General features: G+C 40.4%; 2 protein-coding genes across 2 annotated transcripts; one reads left to right on the forward strand and one right to left on the reverse strand.

Moving 5' to 3' along the window:
- Window positions 1-182: 182 nt before the first annotated feature.
- On the reverse strand, window positions 183-9,737 carry leng8 (leukocyte receptor cluster (LRC) member 8). Its single transcript, XM_040029911.1, has 15 exons — window positions 9,374-9,737; window positions 8,592-8,724; window positions 6,592-6,726; window positions 6,395-6,472; window positions 5,699-6,134; window positions 5,203-5,368; window positions 4,952-5,122; window positions 4,599-4,847; window positions 4,348-4,509; window positions 3,950-4,238; window positions 3,542-3,643; window positions 3,372-3,440; window positions 3,137-3,266; window positions 2,790-2,997; window positions 183-2,694 (listed from the first exon to the last, which is right to left on the reverse strand). The coding sequence occupies exons 1-15, from the start codon at window positions 9,412-9,414 to the stop codon at window positions 2,532-2,534; spliced, it is 2,532 nt and encodes an 843-aa protein (XP_039885845.1). The 5' UTR covers window positions 9,415-9,737; the 3' UTR covers window positions 183-2,531.
- Window positions 9,738-13,473: 3,736 nt separating this feature from the next.
- Window positions 13,474-15,885, forward strand: cdc42ep5 (CDC42 effector protein (Rho GTPase binding) 5). The gene is made up of 2 exons (XM_040029916.1): window positions 13,474-13,699; window positions 14,510-15,885. Exon 2 carries the CDS (start codon window positions 14,512-14,514, stop codon window positions 15,397-15,399), a length of 888 nt encoding a protein of 295 aa, XP_039885850.1. The 5' UTR covers window positions 13,474-13,699; window positions 14,510-14,511; the 3' UTR covers window positions 15,400-15,885.
- The last annotated feature ends 829 nt before the right edge of the window (window positions 15,886-16,714 follow it).

A 16,714-nucleotide genomic window follows, 5' to 3' on the forward strand; every position in this document is an offset into this window, starting at 1 on the left:
AGGGTCACACGTGATTCATCGACATGATTGGTCAGGAGGCAAGGTTTTAGCCACATTTGTCTGATTTGTCACTGAATATATACGAAACCAGCAGGAACCAATCAGAGAGCACAAAACAGGAAAATGTGGCACAAAACCTAAAAGGGAAAAAATTTCAACAACTTATTTTTCCTTCTTTTTTGGACCAATGGAGTCTGAGCATCGAGCCAAAATTGGATTTGACAACCTGTGCAACTGTGTTCAGGCTGCACTCGGAAACAGCGCTAACTGACATTTCTCCAATATAGCCACACTGAGATCACTGCATACAATCAAATTCTACTTTTTTTTTTCTTCTTTTTTTTTAAACATATTCACAAATTTGTTCAATAGTTGTATGAACAAAGAAAAAACAAACAAAAAAAAAAATTCACACTTACCCATGTGTGAACAAAAACAAACAAAAAAACCTACACTGTGTACTAAAAAGAAATCACATCAATTATCATACAGTATTTACAAAGTATACTCTGTTAATAAGTAAACGTGGAGGTTTTACATTAAGCCTGAATCCATTCCTGTTCTTATCAATCAAAACAGGATTAAATACTCAATGTCAGATTCAATGTTCCTACAGCGGTTAATACTGATATTAATTTAGGAAAAAAAAAAAAAAAAAAAAAAAAAAAGAGGAACAATGTTGACCACCTACACGTTTTCAGCACAACTCAATTAGGACCAGATGTTTTGCTGGTGAAAAGCAACACATGGATTATTTTCCTCACACTTAGGAGCTGATCAATCGCCATTTTCAACGTAACTGAATTTCCCCACTCATTGTCTAAAGGGTTGTTAATATACCATCAATATTACTAAACTGGGTCCTAAAAAGCACAAAGTACAGAGAATCAACTCCACGGCCACTTAGAGAGCCTGTTTTTATCTTGTTTTTTTTTTTTTTTTAAATACTAAACTGAGGCTCCCATTTCAAACTTTTTGTTAAAAATTTCATATCTTCTGGGGAAAAAAATGGACATAAAAGCACTTGCCTGGACTCAAACTACTTCTTTATTTCACTGCTGTCTGTACCACTTTAAATTCATGTTTTGATTGTAATACTCAGAGACAGCAGCTTCCATCTGTGTAGTAAAAATTCTGGGATTTTAGGATATTGTTCTATTTTTTAATGACACGTGGACTGTCCAAAAATCATTACGAAGTATATAATTTAAAAAATAAAATTCTGATTCCACCGCCATAATTTTTTTTCCTTTTGCACAAGAGAATGCCAAATACTGATAAGTGATAAACCCACAAGATGTAAAACAAGTTGGGAAAAAAAACAAAAAAAACAAACAAAAACTTGAGGCAACATCTCTGTTGTGCGGTCATCCACCTCCTTCCAGAAGAGTCCCTTTCTCTTACCAGCCTTGCGTGTAGTATACAAACCACTTTTTAAGCCTTCCTGAAGAAGCTGCAGGTCTGCCTTTGATGCTCCACCTCAAAAAAAAAAAAAAAACTAACTTTCAGCTACATCCAAGGTGTCAGCTGTGACGTCACCATTATTTTCTGAGGAACAGCTGGTGAGGATACAGAGGTGCACTGCTGCATTTGACAGGGTGAGCTGGACACCAGGTGCTGGTAGGAACTTCTACCTGAGGGTGGTGGAAGCAGAACTGCACTCTGCCTGGGGCTACTCTGGAACATGAAGCTCAGCTTCCAGGTCATGGAACTTGATCTTGATGAGGAACACTTATCCGTTACAAAGTCAATGCGTATCCGAGACTTGTTTAAGTGCTGATCGACCAATTCATAAACATGAGCAGTGGATGAATAATACTAAATCAGGAACGGGACTTTAGACTTCAGTTTCTTTCACAGACCTTGTAGAGACAAATGGGAGGAACAGCCAGCTGTAGATTTGAGGAGGAAACTAGATGCGGGAAGGGCATACAAACCACCTCTTCTTTCAGGTAAATTGCTGGCATCTTCTCTGAGTCTGTAAGAATAAAACTAGACTTGACTTGATTTTGCAGGTCCGACTTCAGACAGTGAAGAGCTGGATGCATGACTTGAAAAGCCGTTTCCCTTTTGGTAAAAGTTGAATCTTCTGGTCTTTGAGCTGCTGACTTGGGGAAGGAAAAGACATAACAACACTGTTAGCGTTGAAATCTGAAGGTGGTAACGGAACAGGAACCGTGATCTGGTTCTGTGACTTCTCAGTCACTAAGACTACTTGATCTCAGGTCTAATCTGTTCCCTCACTTATGTGGCATCATAAATGTAATGACATGGGCTAAACTTAGAATATGTGAGTGACAGTATGTGCAGTTCTGTGCATTTTCAGAACAGTTCTTAGTGTCAGAAAAACAGATCTGCATTTTTTGGCCTGACAGAGTAATACACTAGCCAGCATCTTTCTATATGGGTGTTAGTCTGCCACTGCTCTTATCTGAACTCGCTGTGGTGTCTGAAGTGCAGTGCATTGAATATGTAAGGATCCATGATGGTCCCTTAGCCACTCCTTTCACTGTGCTACCCTTCCACCCCTCTCAGGAGGCAGCCAAAGAGGCTGTGCTGGTTTTGCAGTCTATTTTTTGGGGATCAGAAGGCGTGAATGTGACTCCTAGCCCGGTTAAAAAGGCCATACAGGAGTCTAAACAAGAGAAGGCTAAGGTGGACTGCACATACTGCACTGGCAAGTCGGGTCTGAACCTGTGGACAGAGAAAATAGGCAAACGGGTCAGGAAACTGGTCAGCAATGAAGCAGCTAAAATTTACAATTAGCATGTTACTGGAGCATAACTTACGTTTTGACCATGGCCCTAAGTGCTGCCTTTCTTTCACGCTCTACAAACTTGTCAATGAGATATGAAGCCATACGCGGGGCTTCCAGGTAGAGCTTAAAGAACCGGTGATAGTTTCCTAATGCCCAAGCTGCACGAAGTGAGAGGGCATGAGCCACACAATCATCTGCCCGTAGTGCTGGGGTCAAATACACCAACTCAGTGGTTAGATCTGCAGGGGGAAGATGAATGAATGGCCAGTGTCAGAAATTGAGACAGGGAAACTTGTAAATATAGTTAAAACAAAACAACAAAAAAATCCCACAATGTTCAGTGCAGTGGTGAAGACTTCCAAAAAGATCTGAGCATACCTCCAGAGTTTTTAGTAAAGATGTAATACAGCAATCTATATGCTGTAAATTCTCCAATGTTCTCTGAGGGATTGTCCTTATACAGGGCCTTCAGCTGGGTCTGGCACTGGTTGAACTCTTCATGGTCTCCCTAAAATAAATAAATAAACAAACAGATAAGCATTCAACCAGTTTAAAACAAAAACACTTTATTACTTTTAAGTAGTCTGTAATTACTGAGGAACAACAGATTCACCTTTTCTAGAGCTATCCGTGCATGACACTCGTACACTTCCACTGTGAATTCAGTACGAATTCCTTGAACCTAGGTGCAGGTAAGAGGAATAAAATCAATGAATGAACGAATAAAATAACAAAGACATAAATTAACTTTGAAAAAATAAATAGTATTTCAGGACAACCAACCGTTAGGTCCTGTCGTATGGACTTCATCTGCTCACAGGCATATGTATAGTCCTGGTTTGTTTTCCAGTGGGCTTTCACAGCCTGCAAAGATTTTCTCAGCACCTAGAATGACAGTTAAACCATTTAAAGCCTGAATCTTGATGCCCTGTGATGCAGGGATTTAGGAGTATGTACATGTAGTGCACAGATTCAGTTCCCCTTCCTCTGTCCTTGGGAGATTTTCCTTCAATATTATAAGAAAAAAAATCCTTATTCAAGAATATATTTCAAAAGAATTCCTTGTTTTCTTGACAAAATGATTTTATAATGCAAGTGGACATTGTATCTGAATTTAAAAGCAAAATGCACAAGTAGTATGAGAGATATATATATATAGAGATAGATATATATATAAAGCTTAACACTTACATGCACTGGGCGCACAGTGGAGGGGTCAGGGGCACAGGTGAGCCTCAGGTAGTGCTTGGTGATGTCCTGACATGTTCCCACAATGGGGCAGTCCTCCCAACTAAGGCCCTCTTGTGTTCCATCAGGCAGGTCCAGGGCATTGATGGAGAGAACCAGAGGCTCTGAGCGAAGCTGTTTTTGGAAACGGGCTGCTCGGCTCTGCTTCTTAGCTTCTCTGTTGGGATCGTGGAAATCCAAACCAGCACTGCCACCTTTCCTCTTCTTTCCAACAGCTGAATCATCCATGTTTCTGGGGAAAAGAAGGTATACTAACTATCAGCACCATAAAGCAACTTAAAAAGACAAAACAAAAATGTTTTCTTTCTGCTAAACAACAATACAAGACTTTATAAATTTACCGTCTTCCTCTTCCTTTTCCACCTCTTCCTCGTCCTCTCTCACCACCTCCACGCCCTCTATCCCGATCATTGCCACGACCACGCCCTCCTTTCTGACCTCGCCTTGAAAGCTGAGGTCGGAGGTCACTGCAGATGCTGCTATCTGACTGTGAGTCAGAATCGCTGGCAGGAAACAAACAGGAGAACATTTGAGCTGGGAGCATGCAGGAAAACTACAATAACCAAAGAGAGGAGGAGAAATGGTTCCATACCTGCGTCTGTGCCTTTGGTTGCTGCGGTCCCTGTGCCGGCTGTGCGAAGGTGATGGTGAGCGGGAGGAGGAATCGGATGAACTAGAAGTTGGACTCCTTTGAGAAAAGATATTCCTGTAGTTGCCCAATCTGTGTCCAATACCTCTGCCTCTTGAAGCTCCAGCCAATGTGCTTCCACCACAGCCAACTGAGGTATCTGTTGTCCTCTGAGGTGCAATGCTTTCCCAACGAGACTGCTTAACCTTTAACCTAAAAAAGGAGAAAAGACGAATACAGTTTGAATGCACAACAAAAACAAAAGCAGAATTCCAATGCCTAAAGTAGTTACAACCACAACCTACTACTGAACTCACTCTGGCAGTGGCTCACGGGTCCAATCAATGGTGTAAGCAGAGCCATCTTTTAAGCGGTCCTGTAGAACTTCTTTCAGCACCTTCTCCGTACGATCTTTGTCTTCCTCGGTCTCACAAGCTGTGAAACAACGCTGCACATATTCCTTCATGGCTTGCGGCCAGTCCTGCGGTCTGGAGGAGAAGCATTTACATTTAAAGTCATCAAGTCATTCCCACATCAAGAATTACTGTAGACAGAGCAGTTTTCTCACCGTGCCTGAGGACCTCCAGGTGCAGCACTGGCAGTAGCAGGAGATGAAGGTGCTGGATTCAACCCCGAGGGCTGTTCGCCTGGAGGGAAAGCCTGATTGGAAACTGGGGATACCTGATAGGTCCTCTTGGGAATATTGAACTTCACAGAAGTTGTGCCAGGTGCCTCTACAAGATGTAAAAATCATAGAATCGTAACTGAAACGCACTCTCATAATAGCAATAGCAACTTATTCCTTTTAGATATTTTTGAATTTGGATGAACACTGCTAGACTGATCACCACAAACACTTAGTCTCCTACTCTATTTCTGCATTTAATGGCCTAACAAGTTTTTAACTTGTTTGAATATGGTGCATCTACACACTGCACTTGAATACAATGAAAAGAGGGGGATAGAATGAAAACAAAAGCAGCAACACATCCATTAAACTCTGTAATAAATCAATAAAGTTAACATTAGGAATGTAAGCTTCCCAGCAAGACAATAAACCTTACGTTTCATGCGGTGCCAAAGTTGGTGTCCTTGCTTCTGGTTTTTGTTCTTGTTGGCTTCTCCTCTGCCCAGTCCAGCTGCATACTGAGCAGGCTGTTGTTGCTGCTGGGAATTATTCTGAGATGCCTGATAGGCATTCTGAGCCTGGAAGTTTTGTCCATAGTTAGGCCTTCCCTGTGAATGATTGTAGACTTGCATCTGGTTGGGGTCTCCAGGTGGGTATGTCATACTGTTGTTGGTATTGTAAGAAGTTTGTGATGGGGGAGGGGGGTACTGGGAGTTGGGTGGTGGGGGAATGGGAGGGGGTGGTGGAGGAGGGGGGTTTTCTGAGGTGGTTGGGCTCTGGGGTGGTTGAGGAGTAGCAGGGGGAGGTGGTTGAGGTTGAGTTGGGGAGGTGTAGCTGGGGGACTGATCTTCCATTCCAGGCACTGGGGGAGGCTGTAAAAAGACAGAAAAACCTGTTTCAGCACTACAGCAAAAATGAAACTTTGCAAGCATAAGCAAGCTACACATGTATCTGGAGAATAAACGCAATACTTCAAAAAAACCATATAACCTGTAACACTACTACAGCTTCAGTGGTGCCTGAATATGTGCTTATTTTTCAGGTTTCTTAATCCCAGATAAGTATCATGAATCATATTAATTATTTCTACATATAAATATTCTGCTTTACTAAGAAAATGTAGATTTTGTACCTGTCCATTAGACGTAGGAGTTCCTGGGTAAGGCCCTGGGGGTACACCATACTGATTTGGAGGATAAGCACCACCATACTGGAAATTCAGAAAAGGACATTTTATAATATTTCTCACTTTAAATTCAGTTTTTGTAAAAAGTGTAACTGTACAAAACTTCTCCAAATGAAAGCAGCAGTGCTCATATCTTTACTTACTGGCCCCATGGGGTAGTAGTAGTTATAGGGGTATGTATATCCAGGATAGTGCTGCTGAGTTTGCTGGTACCACGGATAGTACTGCTGCTGCTGCATAGCAGCAGAGTCAGTTGCTGCTGGTTGGAATTGGCCAGCCTGAAATAACAGACACACGCAAAATAGCTTCAGTGTTACCACCAGGAACTGAGAAAACATAGTCCAACACAGACAGCAATTATAATGCAGTGTGAACATAAAACTTCACCTTTGTGAAACCAATAAAACAGTTGATAAGACACTTTAAAAGGTTAATACCTGGGGTCTGTACTACAAGAAAGCTTCATCATACATAAGACATCTTTATGTTGTCTAGTTTTAATAAGACCATTAATCAAGTAGGATTGTGCTACTGGATGAATACTGTGGCCATTACTGTTTCTAGGGAACAATATTTTTATTTAATTTTGGGAATTTAACAGCCTGCATCTTTGAGAATTCTTTCTGTAAATAATTAATCCGAAGAGCAATAAAAGAAGGTACTAAAAGGAACTGGCAGCGGGAGTTGAGCCAGCTATGATTTTGTTAGTTGGTGCAGTCAAGCCCCAAGGAAAGCTGTAAAACATCTGCAGACTATGCAAATGCAGAAGCCAACAATATATTCTAATATATCATTAACAACACATAAGTCAGACTAGAACTACAATCTAGTATTGCTTATCTCATGTTTTTGCTATGTGTAGAAAGTATTTCTATATATACACACACAACATAAACACATAAACTCAGTTAAATCTGATTAGGTCAGTAAGTAGGAGGTTTCAGTGCTTTAACTGCTGTGAACAATATAATTAGGTCATTATCAGTGATCACCACTGTAACCCTAAAAACCTAGGACATCCTTGCTAGTATTCAAGCTAATCCCCCATTCTTCTTCACAGAATTTTCCCCCCTTCAATTGGCACTCTAAACTTACTTTTCATCAATCATTTTATTTACACAAGGATTGTCCTGCATATGAAAAATAAAAAAAACAAAACAAAAAAACATGGAAGGTTTTGGCCTCCCCCCAATGGAGGATCAATAGGACTGTGACAAAAACTAAAATGGGTTTTACTTTACTCATCCTTGCATACATTTCTCGTTTTTGAAACAGCCACAAATTACATGATAATAGTCTCAAGTGACAAACTCATGTTAAGTCTGAATGGTACTTGTGGCCATTGACCAATGATCATGAAACTGAACTCACAGCCTATTGTTAGGCACTAGATTTGGTCATTATGCAAATGTGCTGTTTATAAGGTGGGGGAAACCTGCATTCAGCCGAGACTGAGGAAGTCACTTGGATGAGTGACAAAACATTTGTCCTCATGAAAATGCGACAGAATCAACTTTCCGGATTTTCTTTACATGGATGACTGAGCATGCAACAAGATATAAAATAACTATTAAACACTTTGGTTTAACTAAAATAACAGCCTTCTAACTCTTCAAGAGCTGCACAACACTAAAACTGAAAAATAAAATTGTTTTATTAAGTGAAATCAAGTCACAACAACAGTTGCCTCAAGGCAATTTATATTGCAAGGTGAAGACCATAAAATAATGGGTGTATGGTCCAGCTGCTAGTACATCTTCCTTCGCAGCCTGGTTGAACTCGAACTTGTGATTTTTGTCTAAAGCAATAAAACAAGTTTGTAGCTTTCAAATTCACAAGAAAAAATATCCTTGCATAGTTTGCAAATATTAAGCTTGTTGGAGGATGTTCAAGTGGCTCGCTTTGTAGGTGCTAGATCACTGGAGGCCGTCATGCAGCTCAGGCTCTCAAGCCTGGTGCCTGGAGCTTGTCTCACTGATGTTCACTAGGGAATATAACTGCATGAGATTGCTAAGGCAATATCAGAATATGAATATTCTAATATTTTTGTATCATACAGACATTTATATAGCTATAATGGAGACTATATGATATGGTACAGGTATATTCAGGTGTAACAAACAGACTGCACAAAAAGACAAACCTCTGCAGCGGTCCTGTTAGGTTGTGTAGTCTTAGCAGAGGTCTGACTCTTGCTGATGGATGCTAATGCTTGTCTTGCCTTCTCCCATTCAGGATTTTCATGGACTTGGCCGTCTGCAGCAGCACCATAGGACCTGCCATCAACAAAAGGTCAAGTATCAAGTCTATTCTAGTGATCAGAACACATGATCAAAACCCATTTAATCAGCAGAAAAACAGAAGTAAGCCCAATTACCGTCTGCAATAAGATTTATATTCGTTTAGACAACTACTCGCTTCAGAAAATAGATTGAAGGCCTACTTGACGATTACTATTGTGCTCAAAATGTTGACCGTTTAATCATTACCCGTTTACACAACAAGTCTACCCTCCCTCTGTTAACACCGTATATCTATCAGCTAATTAGATCATCTCAAGCAGATGATTAAATCATTACGTTTAAAGCAACAGCTAACAGCCAAAACAGCTGATGAATTAAGGCCTACCCTAAAACTTCAACTGTCGCGTGCTAACATCAACGTACAACATTAGAGTGAGGTGCAACAAACCCTGGCGTTCAATCAAAAATATTACATGTTCACAAATAATGTATAAAAAAAACAAGCATCTTAACAAATCACCTTTCTGCTAACTACTCCAACGGCCTGCTAGTACTTGCCAACACCCTGGCCTAAGCTAACATCCTTCCCACGAATTTAAGATTAGGGTATAAATACCTATTTCAGTCATACATTAAAGCAAGTTAGCCTAAAATCACAATCTGTTCAAAGAGTGTTGCCTACCAGTTAGTTGTAGGGGCTGCTTGTGTCGTGTTGGCCGCCATTTCGCTATGTTTAGCGTTAGAAAGCTAACGCAGGGAAAGTTGTCTGCCAGCTAAGCTAGCAGGTTGGCTAACGGCGTTAGCGTTAGCTTCTCCGCTGTAGAATGTAAACAAGATGAAGTCCGAGGCGAGGGCCAACGGTCCGGTTAGAAGAAGAACAGCCGGTCGACCTCGAACAACACTGCCTAACTAAATATATCACACTTAAATATACTTCTGCAAGATGTCCCAATTAATAAAATAGCATAAATTTCATCTTATTTCGTCCCTCGTTCGTTGACGACCAACTTCATCTGACCGCACAGTGGAGATACAAAATGGCAGCTAGGCGAAACCTGCCAAGTCACGTGACACCTTGCTGTTTTGTTATTGGTTGAATTTTCCAAGAGTAACGCCTTGCAGTGCTGAGCACACGCAACGTTTTTCTCTATCCTCTATCAACTACACCAATCAAACCTTAAGCCGGATTATGGTTAGACTCTCATTTTAATTCTGTACGAAACTGTGAATTTTAGTATCGATCCGCCACCACGTAAATACCAATAACAGATACTTTTAGCCCATAAAGGTAGCTTATGTAGGGACGAGCAGTGTGTCAAATTCTGAATACGTTTTAATAATTCACATAAGGTAGTTAATGCAGCAAAACATATATTTCAGCTTTTCATGTATTTTAAAACGGTTTGTTTGTTTGGGGGGGCTGAAATATAAATGGGCCTATTTTAAAGCACTTTTTATTAACTTCTATTGATTAAATGTATTAGAGGCTATAAATACAATAGATGTAAACGTCAACACAAGAAGTTGAGACATTTTTCACAGTGTCTGTCCATCTCCACTCCATTTACACATCAGTCTGTCACCAGAGTCAGTAGGTCTCAGGGGTCCATTAAAGTCACTGACTTCAACAATGAGTTATACTTATTCATATAGTTTGGTAATGAAAACATAAACATCCATTTTACCAACTGGATGTTAGTGTGAGCTCAGTATAATTATTCAGTTAACAGTAGTTTAGTCCTTCTGCAACCATCATGCTGAGGGGAAGTACCCCTCGTGTCGCTTTGAAACTATAAATAGGTCATTCATGAGCTTGCACGCAGGTTTTAAAGCATGAGCCTATCGAAAACTGCAAAACAAATGAAATGGAAACCTGTTGAGGACATTGTGGTGACTTCAGTGATCCCACTTTTGCAGAAAAGTCTCTCCTATTTGTCTCTGTAATCTAACAGATATTTCTGCACTACAACTGTGGCAACATTTTTCTGTGAGTGTACTACAGTCAAAGTCGGTTACCCGTCGAGTTCACATGGCCTGCTGCCACCGTGAGTGGGTGAAGTATGTGAGGGTCGTGCAGGGCATGTATGAGGACAGCAGATTACATTTGCTGATTACAACAGGGATCTGCTCCGAGTCCCTTATTGTTTGCAGTGGTGATGGTCAAACCTACTGTGATGTGTGGTTTGGAGGTGGTGTCATTAACACAAAGACAGCTGGAGTTGGCAGAGTTAAAGAACAAGCACATCAGAGGGACAGCTCAGGTAAAACTGGACTGGATGTACTGGACAAAGGATGTTGAATACAGAGCTGCCAGGCAGGAGGAAAAGAGGAAGGCCACAGTGAAGACGCGTAATGAAGGAGGACATGCAGGGGGTACGTGTGACCGAGGTGGAGGCAGAGGTGGCGACCCCTAAAGGGAGCATCTGAAAGAAGAAGTCATCGCTAATATCAATCAACAATTACTTATACAGAGCCCCCAAATTAATCCTATTATCAGTACCAGTGTCAGTTTTTATTCATGACATTCAACAAGTTTCACCACAGTTGACCATGTCTGGCAATGAGTAATGAGGGCAGCTCTTATTTTAATCAATGATGGGCAACAGTAGCTATTTGTTTTTTACAGTTCTCATGATCCATTTTTCCCCTTTGACTTCCTGTGAAGCACACACAGCTGCAGGATGTGTGTTTGTGCTAGTGTGAGTACTACTGAGGGGAGGCGAGTCATTTCCTGCCTTAGTCGTTTCCAGAAATCCCCCCACCACTACACACACACACACACACTTTTCAGAAATGTTCATTCAAGAGAGTCTTTAGAAGACTCTCTTGAATGAACATTTCTGAAAATCATCATACATGTCAGCATACAATGAAGTCGTGATGTGTGTTAAAGGAGAAATCATGGGGTTAATCTTGGGGGCATGATGCTATCAAACATTAAACTCTGATAAGGAAAGAAAGACATGCTGCTGCGTTGCTTTTATTGTTGACACATTAATTAAAAAAAACAGAAGTGCTCCTTTTCATCTTAAATGTAAAGTAAAAAGTAGGCCTTCAACGAGTAATCTCATTTTAAGGGTGCAGCTTTTGAAAACAAATACCTCACTTCTCATTTCTCACGGTGAAGGAAAATGTGCCTAAGGCTGAGTGAGCAGCTCGTTGGCTACATCATCACCAAACTATGTTTGGCATTTGTGACGAGAAATCACTCACAATGACTCAGTAACCGGTCCTATTGTATGAATACCTTGCTGTGGTAATGTTTCTGTTTGCTTTTACCCAGGGGAGGAAGTCTGATACTATCCTAAAAAGCATCTCTGCTCTACTCCCGTTGTCGGCCCAAAGTCAGGGTTTGTCCGGCCTTTTTTTTTTATTTTAAAAAGATGAATCCTGACTTAGTGCACATGTAAATGATGTGGTTAGCTATGTGAAGTAATTATAAGGTGGAAACCCTTCAAAAATATGAGTGTGTCAACCGGCCTGTGTGACTGCATTCCTTTGAAAACATAATTGCAGGTATTCTGTCCACCCTACATCATTCAGCATGACATCAAAATTGTTTGCTGCTTGTGTAGCTCAACTGAGTTAAAACAGTGTGCAAGATGTCAACACAGCACAGAGAAGGTAAAACTGAGGTGCTGTTTGTCTAGGAATTGAAGCATTTTAGCAATCTTGGAGAAGTTTTTTTTGATAAAGTTGTACAATTTTTAATTGGTCGACAGAGCACTACAGCAGCATATGTCACACTTACATTGATAAATAAGAGCTTTTAATCTTAAATCAGGGAATATGAAGACAGCTCTGTCTATTAATTGGATTGTGTTGTGTTCATGAGTAATTTCTGATTTCTCTAGAAAGAACTGCCACATTTAAGAATTTTTTTTTTATTAATCCTCATCTTAAAATGAAGCCAAACAAGTGCACTACTTAGATGATGCTTTGTTTCTCTGCTTATCAAACCCAATTAATCCCAAATAGCTAGGAGAAATGAAAAATGGAAACAACAAATAAGAGCTGGAGTCTCGTGAGGTTGAGATGGTTGGGGTTGAATGGTAAAGGTTGGAAAGTTGGACAGTAGAGAGTAAGATGAGAAAAGACTTAAGATGTGCCCAAAGTTGGGAAAATACTGTGCTATAACAGCCAAAAATAAAACACAATCCATAACCCAAGAACTGAAATCAGTAAATACAGAGCTAAATTAGAAAAAATTCAATATGACGAAAAGAATCTCAATAAGGGGAAAAAAATAATAAACTGTTAAAAAATAATAAAGAAATAAATAAAACGAATGACCTTAATCAAATAGAAAAAAGTGAAATAAAACAAAATAAACAAGCTAATAACTAAAGATCTTTTGTATACAGTGTATATAGTCTTATATAGCACAAAACACAATAAATGTAAAAAAAAAAAAAGATAAAACGATTATTTCGTTCATATTTTTTATATTATACATTTCTATTTTATTTTAAATAGTAAATAAAGCTACAGAAGCAATTTGCTAGCTATTAAAAAGTTAGGTGGTCCTTCAAGTAAAATGAGAAGAAACGAACCCCAATGTGTGGTTAGTGAGCAAGACTGATGTTTTGTTTTTTTTCTTTAGCAGTATTTACATGTTGGCAACATTCCCTTAAAAAGATCAAACACACGCACACCTCGTGACAGGAGCCATTCGTTACATTTGTAACTAAACTCACTCATTCACAGAAACTCTGAATCAGTTTAACTGTGAACACAAACCGGGCAGCAGGTCTGGTTTATATTTAACACTGTGCGATAGAGTCGTCAGCACTTTGATCCAGCTCGCTCCAATAACTGGCGCGTCACTTCCTCAGCCCGTGCCCATCCCTTTGGAGGAAAAAAAAAGAAAAAGAAAACTCACACAGGCGGACGACGGCGAGAAAAAAGAGCGAGGGAAAAGTTGAGAGGGAAGCGAAAGCGAAAAGCCAGATGAAAAAGCTGGAGAGTGGAGAGGGAGCCAACCAAAGACCAGAGTTCACGCTTTAAAGTAAGTTTTTTTCTGAATACTTTACATGTTTTGGTGGCGCCCACACTCAGTTGATAAGCTGAGTTTTACATTGATCCACACGCTTCTCTGATTGGTTTATCAATAGCCGCATCTCCCATTACCAATACTTCTTAGAGCTGTATATTTATCTAAAGAACATTTACTTTGAATTGTTATTGGAAAACTTTGAGGGTTGGGCTTACAGGCCTGCAGCCCCCTCCCCTGCTAAACCCATAACTGCAGCCAAACGTGGAGACTGGCTTCAGTCAGAGTGTATAACATGTTATAAAGGTGACTCGAGAGATTAACAAATATAATGTGCAGTAATGGCTAGCGCTTATTCCATTAATTAGCCCTTCTTTTGAATTAAATAATGTTATAATGATCTCAGCAGGAGCAGGGTTTAATCTAATGTCCACCGGTTGTTTTTAACTTAGAGATCTACTTTTGTAGAAACTGTTTAACCGTGGTTTTGTCTACAAACACCCCTGAGGGCAGAGAAAAGTATGTGCTAACTTTGCAAAGTGTTCTTCAAGTACAAGTCTCAGCATGGCCTTCACAGCTGCACCAGTGCCAAAACGCTCACTGGTTTCCCACAATATTGCACAACATGGTGGATTTTCAGACTGGCCTGTCCTATCACTGGAGCCCTCCATTGTACACGTGCTTTTTGAACTTTTTGTTCATTCACTAGTTGTTGTTCTTTTTGTGTCTTCATTCAGGAAGTGCTGTCATAACAAAACAATTGAATAATTCATCCTTCCTTTTAATTTTTGCCTTCTTCCTTCCTTTACCTGCCTTTCTTCACAGTCATGCCACTCCACAAATCATCCCGGGCCTCTCGCCTGGACCCTACCATGATCTCAGCCCCGCTGGGTGATTTTCGTCACACGATGCACATCGGCAGGGGAGGAGACGCCTTTGGCGATACCTCTTTCCTGTCCACTCTTGGCCCGAGTTCACCCAAACCTGACCCGGCGAGTCCTGGGATTGTTTCTTCTTCTTCCTACCACAGTGATCTTAATGCAGATGCACCAGAAAGCCCGCAGAACAATGAGCTTCGGCACTCTGACTCAGTGTCGTCATTAAACCTGGACCTAGACCTGGACCTGGGTCCATCTATGCTTGGAGATGTACTAGGCGTAATGGATGGTTTGGGGCTCCACTCTAATCAGGAGGTAGTGGAAACAAAGCAGGGGAAAGGGGCTGTGGCGATGTCTGTGAACAGGCAGAGAGAGCTGAATGGGAAGAACTTGGCAGAGCATGAAGGAATCCAGGTGGAAGACAGCAGGATACCAGATGTGAACGGGATGAAGCTAAAGGGGTTACGACCAAAGGTGAGATTCAGCGATAAACGGGAGGAGATCATTCGTCAGGCATCGGAAGAGGAAGAAAGTCAAGGGTTTGACTTCCAGGAAGAGGATCAGGATCTGGAAGCATGTAATAGCCCAGTGAGGAGTGAGAGCGAGAAAGGCAAAAGTCCAGCTGATGGAGGTGAAATTGAGTTCACCAATCACAATGCAGATTTGCCACCCAGTCCTGCCTCGTCACAAAGCTCCGAGTATGAAGGGGTCACCCCATTGGACAGGAGGAGGGTTGGCAGCTGCCATTCAGAGACTGATTCAGAGGAGGAGGAGGAGGATGAAGAAGGACGAGGCTACACATTTGAAGATGAGTTTGATGATGAAATCGGTTTATAGGGGATAAACTACACCAACAAATCTTTGCTGTCAAGTAAATCAAGTATACTGTATTTTCCTTATTTCATCATTCCTCCACCAAGGACATACCATGTGTGACCAAAGATGTTGATTTGGCCGTGAACCAGATTACGCAAAAAATACAAAGCTGAATGTTATTAAACTTTGCGGAGAGTTGGAACACGAGCAAAGGACATACCAAATGTGGATCCAGATGACCTCGTTTCAAATTACAGAACAGGATGCTGGCCTTGGTGGAGGACTGCGTTCTCAGAGTACCTTTCTTTTTCGGTAGCTTTTGAATGGGAGGTTTAAATACGATATATCTGACTTCAAACTGGATTTTTCAGAACTTAATGAGACGATGTTGCTCAACTGGAAAAGACATTGTTTTTATCTACCAGGGTAACAGATTTGCAGAAGACTTGATATTTGATCAGAAGAAAAAAAAAAAAAAAAAAAAAATCAGTGAGCCGTTTTGGTAATGAAAGTGAAAAGTTTGCGACACTTTGATTTCTTTTCATTCTTGGACGTTTTTGCTTTAGAAATCAAAGCTCAGCGGAAAGTTTGATTGAAGCTAAATTAAACTGCATCGTTAATTAATTTCTTTTGTCTTTGATGTCTTTAAAGGGAGCTATACACTTACATTATTGTACCCTGTGATATACGAGTGTCTTATTACATATTCATCATATTGCATGTTTATTAAAGTCTTTGAAAAGGTCTTCAAAGGGTTGCGAGAGACGGCGTCTATAAATAATTACTGTGAATGTGTCACATTCCAAATCTTACAACGGCTCAGACCAAATGCGACTTGATATCAGAGCGCAGTTATTAGCACAGCTGTTCCTTTAAGGCCGTGGGGCTGGGTTAACACTAAAATGCAAAGACAATCATGTGATTTTAAATCAGGAGCAGCAGTGGACTTGCTATTTTTTTTGCTTTTTTTTTTTGTTGTTGTGTTACTTCATAATGCTGTAAAAGGGAAATACCATTCAACTCATGCTGAAAATGCTGGTTAACACATTCGTTAGCCTGTGGTTTCACAAAGATTACAGTGAAAAGAATAAAGCGACTTCAAAAAGATAGAAACCAGCCTCGGCTTTTGTTTCAAGGAAAGTTGCTGAAAAGCTAAATGCCTGAGATCCAACTATACCAGGTAGCTGCTGGTGAGAGTGAAATTTCACACACATTAATACTGAAATAAAAGTGTTTCATTTTATCGTTTTCATAATGATTCCATTTATATTAAAGGTTAGAGATGTTTGACAGGAAACTCATTTTTTCCTTTAGCAATTCAAAAAGTAAATGACAG

This window comes from Simochromis diagramma, unplaced genomic scaffold (assembly GCF_900408965.1).
Source record: "Simochromis diagramma unplaced genomic scaffold, fSimDia1.1 OVJJ01000361.1, whole genome shotgun sequence".
NCBI classification, from domain to species: Eukaryota; Metazoa; Chordata; class Actinopteri; order Cichliformes; family Cichlidae; genus Simochromis; species Simochromis diagramma.